This window comes from Sus scrofa, chromosome 1, assembly GCF_000003025.6.
Source record: "Sus scrofa isolate TJ Tabasco breed Duroc chromosome 1, Sscrofa11.1, whole genome shotgun sequence".
NCBI lineage: Eukaryota > Metazoa > Chordata > Mammalia > Artiodactyla > Suidae > Sus > Sus scrofa.
The window spans coordinates 207,210,142-207,228,670 of record NC_010443.5 but is presented as its reverse complement, the minus strand read 5'-3'; the positions used below and the strand labels follow the sequence as shown (position 1 = coordinate 207,228,670).

The 18,529-nt window shown below is 36.0% G+C and overlaps 2 protein-coding genes across 3 annotated transcripts in view; one reads left to right on the top strand and one right to left on the bottom strand.

Moving 5' to 3' along the window:
- SNAPC3 (small nuclear RNA activating complex polypeptide 3) overlaps positions 1-12,940 on the top strand; it is a 36,691-nt gene extending 23,751 nt beyond the window's left edge. The window contains exons 6-9 of one of the 2 annotated variants that reach the window (XM_001927743.5): positions 3,494-3,576; positions 4,802-4,966; positions 7,461-7,568; positions 8,877-12,940. In XM_001927743.5, the coding sequence (XP_001927778.1) occupies positions 3,494-3,576; positions 4,802-4,966; positions 7,461-7,568; positions 8,877-9,024 (504 nt within the window). In that variant the 3' untranslated portion in view covers positions 9,025-12,940. The remainder of the gene's footprint in view (positions 1-3,493; positions 3,577-4,801; positions 4,967-7,460; positions 7,569-8,876) is intronic. The other variant, XM_003121900.4, reaches the window with a different exon arrangement.
- The window catches only part of PSIP1 (PC4 and SFRS1 interacting protein 1), a 43,174-nt gene continuing 36,878 nt past the window's right edge, over positions 12,234-18,529 (bottom strand). Inside the window, exons 12-16 of the mRNA XM_005660092.3 lie at positions 18,167-18,237; positions 17,849-17,950; positions 17,519-17,732; positions 15,250-15,361; positions 12,234-13,993 (exon numbers count right to left, since the gene is read on the bottom strand). Of these exons, the coding sequence (XP_005660149.1) occupies positions 13,933-13,993; positions 15,250-15,361; positions 17,519-17,732; positions 17,849-17,950; positions 18,167-18,237 (560 nt within the window). The 3' untranslated portion in view covers positions 12,234-13,932. The remainder of the gene's footprint in view (positions 13,994-15,249; positions 15,362-17,518; positions 17,733-17,848; positions 17,951-18,166; positions 18,238-18,529) is intronic.

The following is an 18,529-nucleotide window of genomic DNA, read 5'->3' as shown; positions in this document are numbered from 1 at the left end:
GAATTAGTTCATCTATTTACCCCCTGCCATTGTTACACCCAACAAATTGAAAATAAGTCCTTCAGTTATAATGGGTTTTTTTGACAGGGAGATATTTGGCATGTATGCCACTAGTAATCATGGAACAAATTAATGGATTGCAGCTCTTGTAGCTAAGGAAGTGAGACTCTTATTCCAGCCAATAACAAGAGATTAATAAAATACTTTGATTAATTTGGTGTGTGAGATGACAAGAATTGGGCCAATGTATTTAAATCCCTTTTAAAAGCCATGTCTGAAATGTAATATGTTTTGCTATTTTTTTTTGGACTATAATAGTTATGCTCTGGCTTTTTATTTCTTTTTTTTGTTTGTTTTTTTAATGGTCCTTCCTCGTCTTTTTAGGGCCACACTAGTGGCATATGGAAGTTCCTAGGCTAGGGGTTGAATCATAGCTATAGCTGCTGGCCTACACAACAACCATAACAACCTGGGACCCCATCAGGGCATTCCTTCATGGCTTCTCACACCATTTTTTCCATTTTCCCTCCTTTGAACTTGGTCGGCTCAACTGACAAAGCAGGAAAACTACTTAGTGAGGATCTCTGGTTACCACTGAGAATGAAAATTAGCTGGTAATGAGATTACTTATATCTTCTTTCCATTTATATAATAAGGAAACTATTTTTGTTCTTTTAGAGTTCCCCTTCTAATTATTATGTCAGAGGTTTTAAGTTGCCTAAATAACTTATAGATGAAGTTATATATGAACTTTTTTTTTTTGGATTGTTTGTTTTTTGGCTGTGCTTACAGCCTATGGAAGTTCCGGGCCAGGGATTGAACTTGTGCCACAGCAGTGACCCAAGCTGCTGCAGTGACAACACCAGATCTTTAACCCGCTACACCACAAGAGAACTATTGAACATATTTTTATATACACTAAACTTCTTTTGTTTCCAAAATAAGGTAGTGATTCTTCTAGAATCTTTATTTTGGACCCTAGCTTACCCCTTTGAGGTAAGTGGCATAGTAAGTGGCACATTTTGTGTTACAGCCACCAGGCATGGCATTATAGTACATTATATCTTTATATGTCTGCAACCACTTGGGAAGAGGGTATTAGCTTTACTGATTTTACACGAGGAAACAGAGAATCAAGAGATTCAGTGAGTAGTCCAAGAAGAAACAGCACAGCTGATCTTAGAAGGGGGTCTGATACCAGTGCCAGGTGATCTGTAAATAGGGGAATGAAAGAAAAATCAGGGCATTCCCTTCATGGCTCAGCGGTTAACGAACCCGACAAGGATCCATGAGGATATGGGTTCGATCCTTGGCCTTGCCGTAAGCTGTGGTATAGGTCACAGACTCAGCTCAGATCACACATTGCTGTGGCTATGGCCGGCAGCTACAGCTCCAACTCAGTCCCTAGCCTGGGAACTTCATATGCCACGGGTGCAGCCCTAAAAAGCAAAAGCAGGAGTTCCCATCGTGGTGCAGTGGTTAACGAATCTGACTAGGAACCATGAGGTTGCGGGTTCGATCCCTGCCCTTGCTCAGTGGGCTAACGATCCGGCGTTGCCGTGAGCTGTGGTGTAGGTTGCAGATGCGGCTTGGATCCCACGTTGCTGTGGCTCTGGCGTAGGCCGGTGGCTACAGCTCCCATTCTACCCCTAGCCGGGGAACCTCCATATGCCGCGGGAGCGGCCCAAGAAATAAGCAACAATAACAACAACAACAATAACAAAAAAGACAAAAGACAAAAAAAAAAAAAAAAAAAAAAAAAAAAGCAAAAGCAAAAAAAAAAGAAAAGAAAAAGAAAAATCAAAGTTTCAAAGAAGTGGGATAGAAATTAGGCTATCTTGGGAGTTCCCATCGTGGCTCAGTGGTTAAGGAATCCAACTAGGAACCATGAGGTTGTGGGTTCAATCCCTGGCTTTGCTCAGTGGATTAAGGATCCAGCGTTGCCATGAGCTGTGGTGTAGGTCACAGATGTGGCTTGGATTCCGCGTCGCTGTGGCTTAGGCCGGCAGCTACAGCTCCTATTAGACCCCTAGCCTGGGAACCTCCATATGCCTTGGGTGCAGTCCTAGAAAAGACCAAAAAAAAAAGAGAGAAATTAGGGTATCTTAGGATAAAATTATTTTAATGCCTGAAGCTTATACATCTTTCATAGTTCATAGACTGCTTTTGATTTTTTGGTTATCACCATAATTGAATGATAATATGGTAGATACTATTCTCATTATACAGGTCAGGAAACTTAGGTCTGAGAAGGAAGTATAGATTAAGCAAAAAGACACACATCTTCTGACCCTCACCAAGGGCCTAATTCTGAGCAAATGGTGAAGGAATTGTCTAACAGAATCCATAAGGTTCTCAGTGCTGGTTGCATGTCTGAATCTCTTGGGGATTTAGGAAAATACTGGTACCATCATCAGAGGTACTCACTTAATGGATCTGAAGTGAGATGTGGTCTTTGGTATTTTTGTGATTCTGTTATGAGGTCAGGATTTGAGACCACCTCTGATGGAAAGTCTGGTAGATTGAAAGTTGAAACTTGAGGGTTCAGACCAGCTGTGCAACTACTATGGTACTTTGGGCAAGAGCTTGAATGAGAATAGAAGTTTACATTCTGCCTGCATAAGAGTTACTGAAAATATAAAAAGAGAATCTTTATAAAAGCCCATTGAAAATAACAACAAAAGTAGTTGCCACTGTAGTGCAGTGGAAGCGAATCCAGCTAGGGGCCATGAGGTTGCACGTTCAATCTCTGGCCTTGCTCAGTGAGTTAAGGATACAGCGTTGCCATGAGCTGTGGTGTAGGTTGCAGATGTAGCTTGGATCTGGCATGGGTGTGGCTGTGGCGTAGGCCGGCAGCAACAGCGCCAATCAGACCCCTAGCCCAGGAACCTCCATACACTGTGGTTGCGGCCCTAAAAAGACAAAACAAAACAAACAGAAAAAATGTCAGATCAGCATAATTCTATAATCACTGTTACTATCACTGGGGAAACATCAAAGATGTGACATTGTTTAGTTTTTAGTTCTAGTATCCAAAATAACTGTCACTGCTATGTATGCATATAATATTAAAAGTTTATTTCATTTCTAATTGGGTTCCTTTCATGAATCTCAGTAGAATATACAAATTTAAATCAAACCTATTGATTTAAAATAGCAGTAGTATAGCAGTTCTCTTGTGGCATGATGGGTTAAGGATCCAGCATTACTGCAGTGGCTTGGGTCACTGCTATAGCACAGGTTCAGTCCCTGGCCCAGGAACTCAATACATGTGGGCACAGCCAAAAAAAAAACAGCACTTGAAAAATAGCAAAGATTTGTGTCTTTTACACCTTTATCTCTGGGAACCAACAGAATGAGCTGAGCATATTCTATGAAGTTGTTGTAAAACATAATTAGTGTGACTTTATGACATACAAATTTGGAATTAATACTTAGAGCAATTTTACAACTGTTAATACTGACCTTTCTCTCCATATCCGTTTTCTTTTAGGACCTATACAAATCAGCCTTCTTTTATTTTGAAGGAACATTTTACAATGATAAAAGATACCCTGAGTGCAGAGATTTGAGCAGGTATAGTTTCCAAAAAATCTTCTCTAAATCTTTCCTATTTTCTAGTTGTCAAAATAATGTTATCTCTATAAATATTATTGGTCTGTTAAGAATCTTTGCCAAGGAATTTTTTTTAGATTGATATGTTTTGAGGTTTAAAATGATCTCTCAATTTTTTAAATATTTTCAAAGTTATTTCTTCTGGTTGGCCTAGGTTATCATAAATTAATCAAAATTTTTACCCCAAGAAGAAAATTTTCTTGCCAAAGACATACATGGAACATTTCAAGTCTGTCTGGAACATTTCCAGCTATCTGTAATTATTTTTAAATCTATTACCTACTATTTCAGAGATTATGTTAAATTTTATGTTGAGTCTTAGATGCATCTAAAAAAAGATTAAACCCCACTTAGGTAGTTTATTAATCTCTGTTCTTCATATTTAGGTGATAGTAAATTAGTCTTTCACTATTTTTCTTGTCCAGTGTGTACTATTATTTGCCCTAGGTGACTGATTGCTTAAATACATAACATGAAAAATCTGTATCTAGTATCATGTTATCTACCTAAAAATATTTACCATACTTTTATGGTTGGTGTCCTGGCAACTAGAATATAGATGTGTATTTTTTCTGAGTGTATAATATAAACTCTTCCTTCATAGGCATTTGTGTCTATATTCTAATGCAGGAGTTCTCAGACTTGGTCTTCACATTCCTTTATGCTGTAAATAATTGAGGACTGCAGAGAGCATTTGTTTTTTTGGCTTACAGCTGTAAATATTAGAAATTGAGACTATATACTTACATTAGAAATTGAGACAAATATTTTAAAATATTAACTAACTTAAATAGTCCCAATATAGTTACCATTAATGACATTTTTCAGAAATCTTTTCCAAAACAAAATAGTGAGAAGAATGGCATTGTTGTACATTTTCCATTCAATCTGAAGTGGTAACACACATCACATAGCATCCAGAAAACTGGTATTTATGAGGGAATAAGGGTTGAAAAGGGCAAATGACATTATAGGATTACCATAAAGATAATTTTGATCTCACAAATCTCTGAGGGGGGTCTTAGGATCATACTTTGAGAACTACTGCTCTAATGGATACAGAAAATTGTTTCTTTCTACTTGCAACATGTATTAACCACTCTGATTTTCATCTCTAAGATGGTCAAGTTAATTGGGTCAGCTGACTTTTGTCAGCAATGATACATGCTTGCCTTTTCCCCCTCAGAACCATCATTGAGTGGTCGGAGTCCCATGATAGAGGCTATGGAAAGTTTCAGACTGCCAAGATGGAAGATTTCACCTTCAATGACTTGTATATTAAACTGGGCTTTCCTTATTTATACTGTCACCAGGGAGATTGTGAACATGTTGTTGTCATTACCGACATAAGGTAAGTGACAGCACTCAGAGCATTTTATTCTGTTTATTTCACAGTGTATAAAAAGCACAGGTAGTTTTTTGTTCATATGTTTGAAATAAGAGGAATAGAAGTAATTATCACTGCAGCTTGGCTCAGGAGCAGTAAACATAAGTGTTTGTTGTCCGTACAGTGACCAGCTCTGCATCCATTTGCCTTTTGAAAAATCTGTAATAAGAAATACTTTAGTGTTTTAAAGGATTAAAAATCTGTAAACACTTTTTTTTTCCTAGGCTTTTTCAGGGCTGCACCTGTAGCATATGGAGGTTCCCAGGTTAGGGGGTAGAATCGGAGGTGTAGTCACTGGCCTACACCACAGCCACAGCAGTGCCAGATCAGAGCTGCATCTGGGACCTACACCACAGCTCACGGCAACACCAGATCCTTAACCCATTGAGCAGGGCCTGGGATCGAACCTTTGTCCTCATGGATACTACTAGTCAGATTCGTTTCTGCTTAGGTACGTCGGGAACTCCTGTAAACACTTTTAAGTGTCTCCACCTGTGTATTAGATAACTGTTATCTAGGTAGTAGTTATCCACTTTCTACATCACATAGGCCCTTTGCAATTTGCACCTAAAGTTTCTCTTTTTGCCACAATTTGAAGGCGATAAAAGGAAACTGGGGGAAGAGAAGAGTAATTCTGATATTTGATAAATATGGAAGCCTTGATGCTTTGATAAAGATTTAAGAGTGGGAAGTCCGGAAATGGTCTCAAGTGAGGTTTGGGGATTGACTAGTTTTAAATGTTGTATAGCTAGTATCTCTAATGAGTAAGGCTATTCATTTCCTTATTTAGGAAATCTCAATTTATGAGGGGCCAATATATAAGAATAAGTCCTACTTTATCCTTGGTTTGATTTCTTGTGAGAGACAATTAAGTTTTTTTTTTTTTATGGAGCAATGATAATGCTTGTTATACTAGTAATAGGAACTGATGCTTTCAGAAAGTGCCTGCTTCCACTTTGGGGATTTAGTGACCAGTCCCCCAAAATTTACCTCTCACGCCCTCATTCTCAGGGAGCTACCAGAAGTACTTTACCTGAAGAGTAAACATTGAAAAAGAAAAATACTGAATGCAAATCAAGATAGATAAAATATAAAAGGAACTCTCAGAATGATGAGAAGGGGAATCCCAGAATGATGCTTAGTCCAGAGACTGGAGCAGGACAGAGGACTCAGGAAGCATGTCCTGAGATTGCTAGGCCTCCTGTGGAGAACGTGTTTACTGTTCTCTCAGAAATTAGGGAACTGAATTAGACAACTACACTGAAACCCAAGCAAATGCAAACATGAGAGAATTCGTAGCTAGGAAACTAAAGTGTTACACAATAAAATGAACCTATAGTCAATTGTGTGGATATGTTTACTTCATTTGTCATAATTTAAACATATAAATATCTATTTAACCAAAGCCGAGTTGTTATGTAGAGGGATGTAGAGGAGCTAAATTCAAAAGCCTCTAGGGAAGAATTGCTAAAGCAAAAGCCAGGAGAGCTCATGAACTTAATGACTTAAAATTATGTACATTTCTTTATTTGATAAGTTTTTTAAGCTGTTCTACCTGCTCTTCATTCAAATGCAGGAGAATGTGCCTCAAATAAGGATAAAACAGAAGCTAGTCCACTTTTCTCTGGTGATCCTTATATTTACTATAGTGTAGGCATATTTGCTATAGTGTCATTCCTTAAATTCAAAACAACTTGGACATTCCTAAGGAATTTCTCCCCCTAAGGAATTTTTTAATGTAATTAACTACCACTAATTTTTATTCTATAGGAAGATTAATAATTCAGTGCCATTGCATAGCTTACCATTTTCTGATGATGTTGATACATTGCTACCCTTCCTTAAGATATCAAATTTTCTAATTATCAAGGGCCTTTAGAATACTCTAGTGCATTCCCTTCATTTTTTAGATGAAGAATCTGAGGTCTAGCATGGTTATGGGACTTAGCCACTACTCTGATTTGTGGTATAGTAGACACTGACTTCCACTTAAAATGTCCTAATTCTGACACCAAAAACTAAAGTCCTACCAATTTACAATATGCCAGAAGCCATATTTGAATTTTAATAAAAGGGTTCTTGTAATTTAAAAAATTAGCCATGTTTATAATACAAAGCCAATTAATTTAGGTAAAATAGCCCTGGATAGACTTGCTCAAACTCTGTTTCATAAAAAGTTACCAAGTGTTGAGCAAAGCAAGGATTCTTTGATGGAATACACTCAAGAATTGCTGCCTACAATATTTCTTTCTTTAGTGTGAGTGCACATGGCCATAAAGGGATTTGGAAAGTTTCACAGGAAGAAAACATTGTTTAATCCCAAAGGCTCTTTTGGAGAACACAATAAATTGAAAAAAACACCTAACTCTATTGCTGATTTTGAGATAAAGATACATTTTGTTACAGATCGCAAAAATTTGCACTCTAATATCTTCATTTATTTTCTCCTGTACAAAAGGCTTGTGCATCATGATGACTGCTTGGATAGGACACTTTATCCCCTTCTTATCAAGAAGCATTGGCTCTGGACCAGAAAATGTTTCGTTTGTAAAATGTATACAGCTAGGTAAGTGATTCTATTTTTTTCCTTGAGAAGTACTGGTTTTCCATAGTTATGTACTTAAGATTTTTGGCTTTTGAAGTTTTTGCTGTTTTGAATCTGAAGACTTACACTTTGGGGTATAAATAATATAAAGGGCGTCATCTAGTAGGAAAGCACTACCAACAGTACAAATCAGCTTAATAGGTTACAGTCATCTTTTTAAACAATAAGGAGATGAATTGTGTGTAATTAAAAGTTCAGGGATTAGGTATGACTTTAGTTTGGTTAATAAAATGCTGGATGATGTCATCAGGGAGCCATGTTCTTTCTGCTTCTTGTCTGCAATTTATAAAATTGGCTTCATCCCAGTTTTTTGATGATTAAAAAAACAGCATTTGATGATTAAAAAAACAGCATCTCATTTTTAATGAGGTCAAAATATAATTTATAAAATTTTGTAGGTTTGCATGTTTAAATTATGTTTAACTGTGGATGAGAGTCAAAAAACCATTTAGAAGAGGGAATATTTTGGTGTCATAAGTTTGTTTTGGGTTCCCCACCAAAAAGGCTTTTCTGAATGATCAATAGGAAAAGTATGATCAGTCAGTTACTGGAAAATCAGGGAATGTGGAAATATTTCATGAGTGTGTTCTCTTGTGCACAGTGGGCTAAAGATCTGCTGTTGTCACTGCAGTGACTTGGTTGCTGCTGTGGCACAGGTTTGATCCCTGGCCCATGAACTTCCACAGGCCACAGATGTGGCCAAAAATAAAAATAACATTCCATGAGATGTAGAATTCAGAAGGACTGAAAAATAGCATTTTACTTAACTGTGACATCTCAGGACAAAACCAAAATCTCAGTTGAATAATGTTGCCTATATTCTCATTTGTTTGCACTCTTTAAACATTTTATCCTAAAGGCTAGATTAAAAAGCTTGAGTTTTCAAGTTAGCCCAGTACTAATTTTATTATAAGCAAAAAGTTTATCAAGTCTGTAGTATCTAATATTAATGAATATTCAAGATGGCCTACTAGAAAATTATTAACAGTTATTTGAAAGGTAGGTATGTCATGGCAAAAGTGTATGATTTATATATTTATATATATTCTTTTCTACTTACCTTTAAGGAGGAGTATTTTGGAAAAAAGTTGCCATTTTGCCTTGTAGAGTACTGGTAGTGATATGTCTGTACCTATATGTATATATATAATTATAAATTATAAGACAATAGTGGGAGTGTTATATTTACATATTAAGTAGGTCATAACTTACAGCACATTAAAGCATGAAAAGGTTGATTGTGATGATATACATTTTTTTTAACTACAGATGGGTGACGAACAATGACAGTTTTGCACCAGAGGACCCATGTTTCTTTTGTGATGTTTGCTTCCGAATGCTCCACTATGATTCAGAAGGCAACAAACTGGGGGAATTCCTCGCTTATCCTTATGTTGATCCTGGAACCTTTAATTAATAACAAAAAGTGTACCCTTCCTCTTGGATGGTTACTTTACTTCCCAGAAATGCCACCAAGGATCAGGATCCACCTCAAACAATGAGCTAAAAGCTAACCACCCCCTGCAAAAGTTCAAATCCCAGATTTTCTTATGCAGTACCTTGATTGTATTTAAATGTTTTGAAATTTATATTAAATTATTTTAGTATTTATTCCAAAGTATAGTTTTTATTCAGTGCTTTTCGCCCATTTTAACTGAGTTGTCTTAATTGAGTTGTAGGAGTGCTTTATGTATTCTGAATACAAATCCTTTGTCAGATACAAGTATTCTGGTTTTTTCCCAGTCAGTGGTTTGCCTATTCATTCTTTGTCCAGAGGGCTTTTTGCTCATTAGCAAAATTCTCTTAATGATATATCAAATGATGGAAGTGTTTGGAAATTCTTTGAAGAATGTGAGAGCTACACCTTGTACCTTGAGGCTTCCAAGGTAAAAGATCCTTCAAATATCTGTAATAAAAATGAGGGAGAAGTTAAGAATAAAAGATTATTAAGTAACTATTCTTAATACTGTATTTAATAAATAATCAAGAATAGCTATTGTGTAATTTAATCTTACAGTGGGCCCTTTTGTTAGAAACTGGGCACACAACACTTTTGAGATTCACTACATGAAAAATCTTGAGTATATACTCATGCCTTCACAGAAGTAACATTTAAATTGAAGCTTCATCTCTTGACCAGAAGTTTTTGGAATTACAAATGTTATTAGTTTAAAATGTATGTTAATTATTTTTACAATCTGAAAGAACAGCAGATTTTATGTAGTGTGACCACTGAGTGGACATGAGAAATTAAGATCCCCATGGTCTGCCACCTCTAGGTCACTTACTCCTGGGCAATACCCAGAATTCTATATGCAAAAAGAAAACAAGTGTGTTTCTAGCCTAGTTCTTCATTCTTATGGTATCCTTGTTATGATTATCCTTCTTATCCTATTCTCATTCTCTTGCCAAAGGGCAACTTTAATTCTGAGCTCTAATTCCATCAGAGAAAATTGTAGCTACCCATATTGAAATGTATTCTGGAATTATTTTTTGGTGGAAAATTTGTTTAAAGACTTTAGGAATGCTGAAAAGCAGTTCATTTTAAATGTGTTTTATTTAAATTTCACATTCTCTCTTCTAGGTTGTATTTAAGTTCAACTGAATTCCATATTCCCTGGATGGCTAAGAACACATATATACCATATAAATCAAAAACTGGTGATGCCTATGTGTTTAAAAGGTTGACAGTGAAATGTTTTATGGACTTAAATGCTATATATCCAATTAATTGGATTGGTATGTAGAAGACAAACACCTGTTTCTAGCAGCTCTGATTCTGTCAATACACCAGAAAATCAGTGTAAGGGACTAAGGTTCTTCCATGGCTAGCTGGCTGTTATTAACTAAATGTTTACTTTTCCTGTTTCCAATGATGTTCAATTTGAACAGGTAAAAATTCATGCAGGAAAACCATAGATTTACCTAGTCCTTAAAGTTCCCCAGGTAAAAATGAAGTTTTGCTTCCTTTATATTGAAACTGCATTTCAAAACTTTATTTTGAAACTGCATTTATAGGTCTTGCGTTACTATGCAAGGGTCTTTTTGCTTTTATTTTCATCATTTCATAGTCTCAAAGCAAGTTCAAGAAAATGGATTGTCATAAAGAAGCATTTATCTATGTGTGGCACCAATCAATTCATGTTACTAGATAGAGAAGAAAGATAGTTAAAACATAACTGCTACTGAAATTCTTGTTTTGTCCTTTGAAATTGAGATTATTATTCTGCTGGTTCTTTAGGTTAACTCCACACCCAGGTTACAAAGGCTCAGCTCAGATACACTTCTGTTATCACTTCTTGGTGAGTTCTAGAGGAAAGGCCTACCATGTCACTCCCAGAACTTGAGAATGTACCACGTATCAGTCATACAGGTCTCCCACCAAGTTCAAGTCAAAAGAAACTCCTAACTTTGAAGTAGACATCAAAGATGTCTTGGATCAGGGATTTTGTAGCTGGAAAAATCAGTATTAAACATATGATTTAAGTTAAATTACATATATTTTATCTAATGAAGGCAAATACGAAAATGTTTCATGAACCTTAACATTGTTAGAAATGAATCCGATTTTGATATAATAGTGGATAGTCATGCACCAAAAAATCACATTATCTAGAAAAATAACATTCTTTAGGATTTAGTATCCTTTACGAATAGTTTGACCTTTCTCCCAATCCAATTGCAGTGTCGTCATATCCTCTAAGGTTGGAGAATTACACAGCATAAACACATTTGTACCTGTATAGCAGCTTCTTCGTTTCTTAAGATTTAATTATGGGTTTGCTATTTCCAATAGATCATCCTTTCTCTGACCAGTGGAACAGAATCAATTGTGTTAGTGAAGCCCTCACAGAGCCCTGTAAAAGCCTTTTGCTCTTGTACAGGATTAGATGGCAGACCTCACCTTGATCTGAATGTCTTTAACCAGGTAAGTGTGTGTGGGTACACTACAGTCAACGTATCAGCAAAAACTAGGTAAAATCTCTCATCTCACTATTTGAAATCACAGGATATAATAACAAATATAAGGCTTTGGCTATTTACACATACAAAGTCTTGTTCAGGTTCTCCAATTTAGAATGATAACATCTAAATTTCTTCAAAGCAGCTGAGAAAAAAACATGCAGCAGTTGATTCTCCTGGGTCATGTGTAACTTACTTTTTAAAATATTATCCAATGGTTTTAAAAATTCAGCCCCAAATAGATGTTGCTTATACATATAAGAAGTTAACACAAAAAATAAGGGGGTTTTTTGATGAAGGGACTAGCTATCTCATTTAAAGTATCCCTTACTGACTTGTTCAGCAGTGGAGTTTTGACCAAACACAAATTTAAACTATGTCAAAGCTCCTAAAAATTGGTAATTGTTTATATGACTTTTCCTTAAGAAAATTAGAATAGTAGTTATCTGGGAATCAACCTATGACAAAAAATAATTTCTTGAAATGAGGGTAAGGAGAAGGCAATTGTGTTTTAACGCTACAAAAACCAACTGGCTACAGCAAGTTCAGCCCATATAAACAGACAAATTATCAGAATTCTCCCTCCAGAATTTGAGTAGTCTGTGGCTTCTTGGTAAAATTACATAAGTCTTTTGGGTCACTGAAAAAAAGGGAGGGGAAACAAAAAAATAACATTTCCTTTATTTCTATATTGTTGAACTTATATTTCAGTAACCCTGTATCCCCAAATAATACAATTTCTATGACCAGGTTATACTCTCTTGGAAGCAAATCCAGAATTCACACTTTTGTAAATGGCAAAGAAGTAATTTACTAGTAGAGTTTGATAGAAAAATCCTTTAATCAAAACAAGTTTACATGTTGACACTTATGGCTTAACTAGAATAAATCTGTCCAAATTTAACTTGTATTAAGGACCAAACAGATATAATGTAATAAGCAAGAGTTCCCTCAAAACAGTGGGTCCTAGTTCCATTTTAAGACCTCTCAAAAGCAAAACTCCAATTATTAAAATAATTTGAACTTTCCATCTATAGATGAAAATAGTTACTCAAGAGGTCAAAGCATACAATGCATGTCACATGCAACACTGGTATTCAACCTTTTCCCATATTCCTAGTTTCCAAACATGAAAAGAGTCTTTGAAGCTACTGCAAACCACAACTGACCTAGTATTCAAAATACCTTAGAAATGCTATCTGTTCAATTACCCTTAAATTTTGTATTAATGTTGGTTCACCCTGATTTAAGTCCATATACATGAATATACAGAAAGCTTTTGTGTACTGCCTCAGAGTAACTATTGTTTCCACACTCTATGCAATCCTGTCACATACATGACATAGAAATAAAAATTCCCTTCTGATAAAGGTGTGTTCTCAAATAGGTTGGTTTCTTTATATAGTATTTACTTTTATTTACTGCAAAACCATCATGGATTGCTTTTTTCCAATTAAAAAAATACTTAGTAATTTCTTTAATGAGTGTGACTCTTTAAAAAATTCAGAAACTCGAGACATTTCTCAAAAATAAATTTTTATCATTTAGTTTTCAGTTGGAGCTACTAGTGTCTGTAAAGGATCTTAAATAGTTGAACCCTAAAGCCAGATTCATTCCTAAACATACTGCTGCTCCCTGCAGGAAAGTCATGTGATTACACCAAATTTCCCAGCCACAAAACTAAATTACCTTCAAAAGTTAACATGAGTTTTGTACCTGGCAGAATTGTCAGTTCAATGTCAGTTGGATATCTAGTTGTCATACAAAAAGGCATACAGACCACACATTGTTACAAAGCAGCAGGATAATGTAGCACAATGTAGACTGAGGTTAAAATTAACTTTTGATAAAAGGGGGAGTGAGTACTTGTATAGAAGTAACATTTTATCTACCATAAAAATGCTTGACTTCTACAAAACCCACAAACGGTGAAAAGACATTCTGGTAAATCCAAGATTTGTAAAAACTATGCACAAAACCCACAGTATTTGGGAAAGAGGAAAGGTTTATACAAGTAGCAGTTTTTAAAATGTAACCTTTTTCTACTATCAATTACGCATTAACATACACACACTAATTGAAAATATACTACAACCGATGTCTGGAAAAGCAGTTTTAACATTTCCTAAATGGACTTTCCCTCACATTTACTGTATAATGTAGCTGTTAATACTGCACAAGTACAATTATCAATAATGTTTAGTCACTTTTAAACAAAGCTAAGGGGGATTTCTCCCTCAAAACAAGTTTTAAACATCAAAACCTATGCTTATAAAAATTTAAAACTTTCAGCTGTCTAAATATTTCAAATGAAAACCATTACGAACTTCTCAAATGCTCTTTATATTCCAGGTATGTCAACCTAGTTATCTAGTGTAGAATCCTTCAGAGATATTTCAGTCTCTCTCTCTTCACTGGATGGCCTAAAGAAAAGGGGAAAGAAAAGTATGACAACTGGGATTAGGGACTATTTTTTTTTTCTTCAGGAGAAAAAAAGACATTAAATCTGTACCTCGTGTGTTTTTGTTTTGTTTTACTTTTTTTAGGGCCGCACCTGCAGCACGTGGAAGTTCTCAGACTAGAGGTTGACTTGGAACTGCAGCTGTCAGCCTACAGCACAGCTTACAGCAATGCTGGATCCTAAACCCACTGAGCCAGGCCAGGGATCGAACCCACATCCTCACGGATGCTACAAGTTCATTACCACTGAACCACAACAGGAACTCCCTATGCTGTTTTTTTAAAACCACCAAAAGAATTTTTTTGGATCCTGACTTATTGTTAATTATTTTTTGTTCAAAATTTTACCATGTTATAATCTTCTTCCCAAAATAATATGCAGATCAAGCAAAATAATCAGGGAAGCACTATGGCCCAGGCCCTTTTCCATCATTTCCAGCTTTAAAATGAATTTTCTTTAAAGAACATGAAAATATTATCTGTGATACCAACATATTCTAGATTTTAAGAAGACGGAGTTCCTGTCGTGGCTCAGTGGTTAACGAATGTGTCTAGGAACCATGAGTTTGCAGGTTTGATCCCTGATCTTGCTCAGTGGGTTAAGGATCCAGTGTGGCTGTGGCTGTGGTGTAGGCCAGAGGCTACAGCTCTGATTAAACCCCTAGCCTAGGAATCTCTATATGCCACAGGAGCGGCCCTAAGAAAGGCAAAAAGGAAAAAAATTTTTTTTTTTTTAAAGGAGAAGTAATGTACACACAGACAAGATTTCCCTAAAGTTCATAATTAGAAGGAATGCTTGATTCCAAGTCCTTCCAATGTACAGTGGAACAAACCAAGATTTGTAAAATTACAGTTCCATACCTAGTTATTTTAGAATGGGTGTTATGATCCAACATAGCCTATGATTCTAGATCTGATTTCTGTATTATCCTGTCAAAATTCAACAAAGTATGGACATAGTTATTATTAAAGATTTATCAGTGAAAGAAGCCCAAGGAATATTTTCTTGAACTGGATTCCTGCCTAGTTCTATTCCCTTGAATATTAGCTATAAGTGAAGTCTCATTATATTTTGGCCTTGATTTGCATTTTTGCATACTGAATTCAAGAAATGAGTGATGAAAATATAAAATATAATCCCTTATACAAATAACCCTGGAACAGCAAAATGATTTAAAAATTAGAACATGTATTACAACCCATTAAAACATGTCCTCACTTTTTCTTACTGCTGGCCTCGTGGTTGTCTTTGCTTTCTTCATTGCTGTCTCCATTATGCTGTGGCTGATTACTGTCCTGAGCATCTGATCCCCCATTTAGAGTCTTTGAACCTGGAGGAGGATTCCAGTAGAAAATCTGTTAGAGCTTCTTTTAAATGTCCTCAAAAGACGCAAAATCAAAAATAAAACATAGCTCCAAAGTTTCTAACACTATATTTTATTTGAAATTACTCTGTAATCCTTCGGTTTACACAGCAACAGTAACAATCAGAGTTAATACTTCTGTCCATTCAAAAAGTAGGTTATTAATCTGATTCTACCATGTTAGTGTTATCAAGCAGACCAAAGGGTGGTACATTTAAAGTACTGAGGTTTATTCTTTTTCTTAGAAAAAGTAATGTGAATCACAGTAAATTTCATACTTAATAACAAAAAGTGTCAAAAGTAGATCCTAATTAACATGATTTTGTCTCTTATGACTTAATAACTGCTAAGGTCTTCCTTGTAAATCTTATTCATTAACAAATCTCTCAGGAGATCTGTATCATTCCCTAATGAGTATCAATCTAACTCCTTTTGAACACTGGTTTCTACATTAAGCAACAGCTGCTAAGATATTGTGTACCACGGAATTGGGGAAGCTGATAATGGTACAAGCAGACCTCATTTTACTGCACTTCACTTTACTATGCTTCATAAATACTCCATTTTTTACAAACTGAACATTTGTTACAACTCTCCATCAAGCATGTTTATCAGCACCATCTTCCCAACAGCATTTGCTCCTTTCATGTCTGTCACATTCTGTGAAATATACAGTATTTGAAACTTTTAAAATTACACGTGTTATGGTGGTCTGTTATCAGTGATTTTGATGTTAGTAACTATGATTCATTGACAGCTCAGATAATTTGTTAACATTTTCTTAGCAACAAAGTTGTTTGCTTCTTTATTTTTTTTCTTTTACAGACGCAGTTGGGGCATGTGGGAGGGTCCCAGCTAGGGAAGTTCCACAGCCAGACAACACTGGATCTGAGCTGCATCTGCAACCTATGCCACAGCTTGCAGCAATGCCAGATCCTTAACCCACTGAGTGAGGCTAGGGATCTAATCCACATCCTCACCAACACTATGTTGTGTTCTTAACCCACTGGGCCACAACGGGAACTCCCAAAGTATTTTTAAATCAAAGTAGGTATATTGGGTTTTCTTAACGACATAATCCTGGCATTCCCATCATGGCACAGGGAAAATGAATCAGACTAGGAACCACGAGGTTGCGGGTTCGATCCCTGGCCTCACTCAGTGGGTTAAGGATCCAGCGTTGCCGTGAACTGTGGTGTAGGTTGCAGAAGTGGCTCGATCTGGTGTTGCTGTGGTGTAGGCCAGCAGCTATAGCTCCAATTCAACCCCCTAGCCTGGGAACTTCCATATGCCACAGGTGCGGCCCTAAGAAGAAAAAAAAAAAAAAGATAATCCTACTGCACACTTAAAAGATGATGGTATAATGTAGACAACTTTAATATGCCCAGGGAAACCCCAAAATTAGTGGGACTCTATTACAGTTGTCTGGAACTGAACCCACAACATCTCTGTACTACTGATTCTAAGTGTCTGGACACACATACATCATAAAACATTTATGACTGTATAGCATATCTGGAATGTGCTTAAAAATAACCTTGAGGAGGAATTCCTGTCATGGCTCAGCGGAAATGAATCTGACTAGCATCCATGAGGACACACATTCGATCCCTGGCCTCACTCAGTGGGTTGCAGATCTGGCTTTGCCATGAGCTGTGATGTGTACGTCACAGACATGGCTCAGATCTGGCGTTGCTGTGCCTGTGGTGTAGGCCAGCAGCTGTAGCTCCAATTCAACCCCCTAGCCTGGGAAATTCCATATGCCATGGGTGCGGCCCTAAAAAAATAACCTTGAGGAGTTTCACAGATACTTGATGGGGATATCAAAGCAAAGATCACATATTGGTAATTGGTGAAGTTGGGTGATGGGGACAAAGGAGGTTCCTTCTATTTTTACTAAGGTTAGAAATCTTTCATAATATAAATGAAAAGGTAGCAACCACTGCTACTAATAGATACTAGTAGTATTAACTACTCAAACTTCTGAAAACTTAGAAAAACAGCTAAGGTTGAGGATGTCCTAAGTGCTTTATGAAACTCTCTCGTCATTTAATATAGAGTATTAACAAAATATCAAAGCCATTTTTAAAGAGCAGTCCCAGCGAATAATTTATTATCACATACCTGTTTGTTCCTTTTCTAGCTTTTTGTTTGGCCCTTTCTTCCCTTGATCTTTGGTTTTATTTGCTTCCTCATGCTGTCTTTGTTCGGCAAGAGATTTATTCAGCACTTGTGTGATCACAGAATCTCCTTCACCAACCAAAAACATATTCTTAAACTTGTTATACAACATTGTAGACTTTTCCATGATAACCTGACTAACTTTGAATCGCCGAATCTGAGAAAACAAAACATACGCTCGTAATTTTCCTTGTTGGTTTTTTTAAAACGTTACTTAATGAAATGGTGATAATGAGGAAATCTAAAATATCTCCAAAACTCACGATCACTTACTTTTTTCAGTGTTGTAATCATCTCTGTGTGCTTCTGAGCTTGTTGCATTGTGACCTGAAGTGAAGCAAGTTCATCCAAGGCCTCAATACATCTGTTCACATCCTTCATGACAAAACAGTAATTTCATAACTGTTAATTACCACAAGCTATATAATCTATTGCTAGAGATCACTTTTAAAATCTTGAATAACAAGAGCAATACAAAATAACCAGTAATAGTATCATCTCAAATTTGCACATATTTATAAAATCGTGAGAAATAAAACATGAAGCTATAAAGGCAGTACTGTATTTCTAAGTTAGGTATCAAACACTTACAAGATTATCAATTTTGAGTGAATTTTTTATTTCAGCATGTATCCTTTGAAGTCGAGAGTCCATTGATGTTTCTATAAATTAAAATGTGAAACACAGTAAATAGGTTTTCCAAAACCAGTATTTTTTGTATCATCTAAGCAAAGTATAATGGAAAGACTTGGTAAATTTTTTTAAATGTTCCTAGTAATCAAGTCTACATCATTAAGAAGCTGTCTGCCATTTTTATAGTATTTGGTTTAGGCAATGAGCATTCATCATATAAGCAAAGAATCATCATCTGCGTTTTTCTAAAACAGGCATTCTGCGTGTAATAACTACTCTTATTATAGTCCTTAAATACCTGCCTCACCGTTTACACATTTA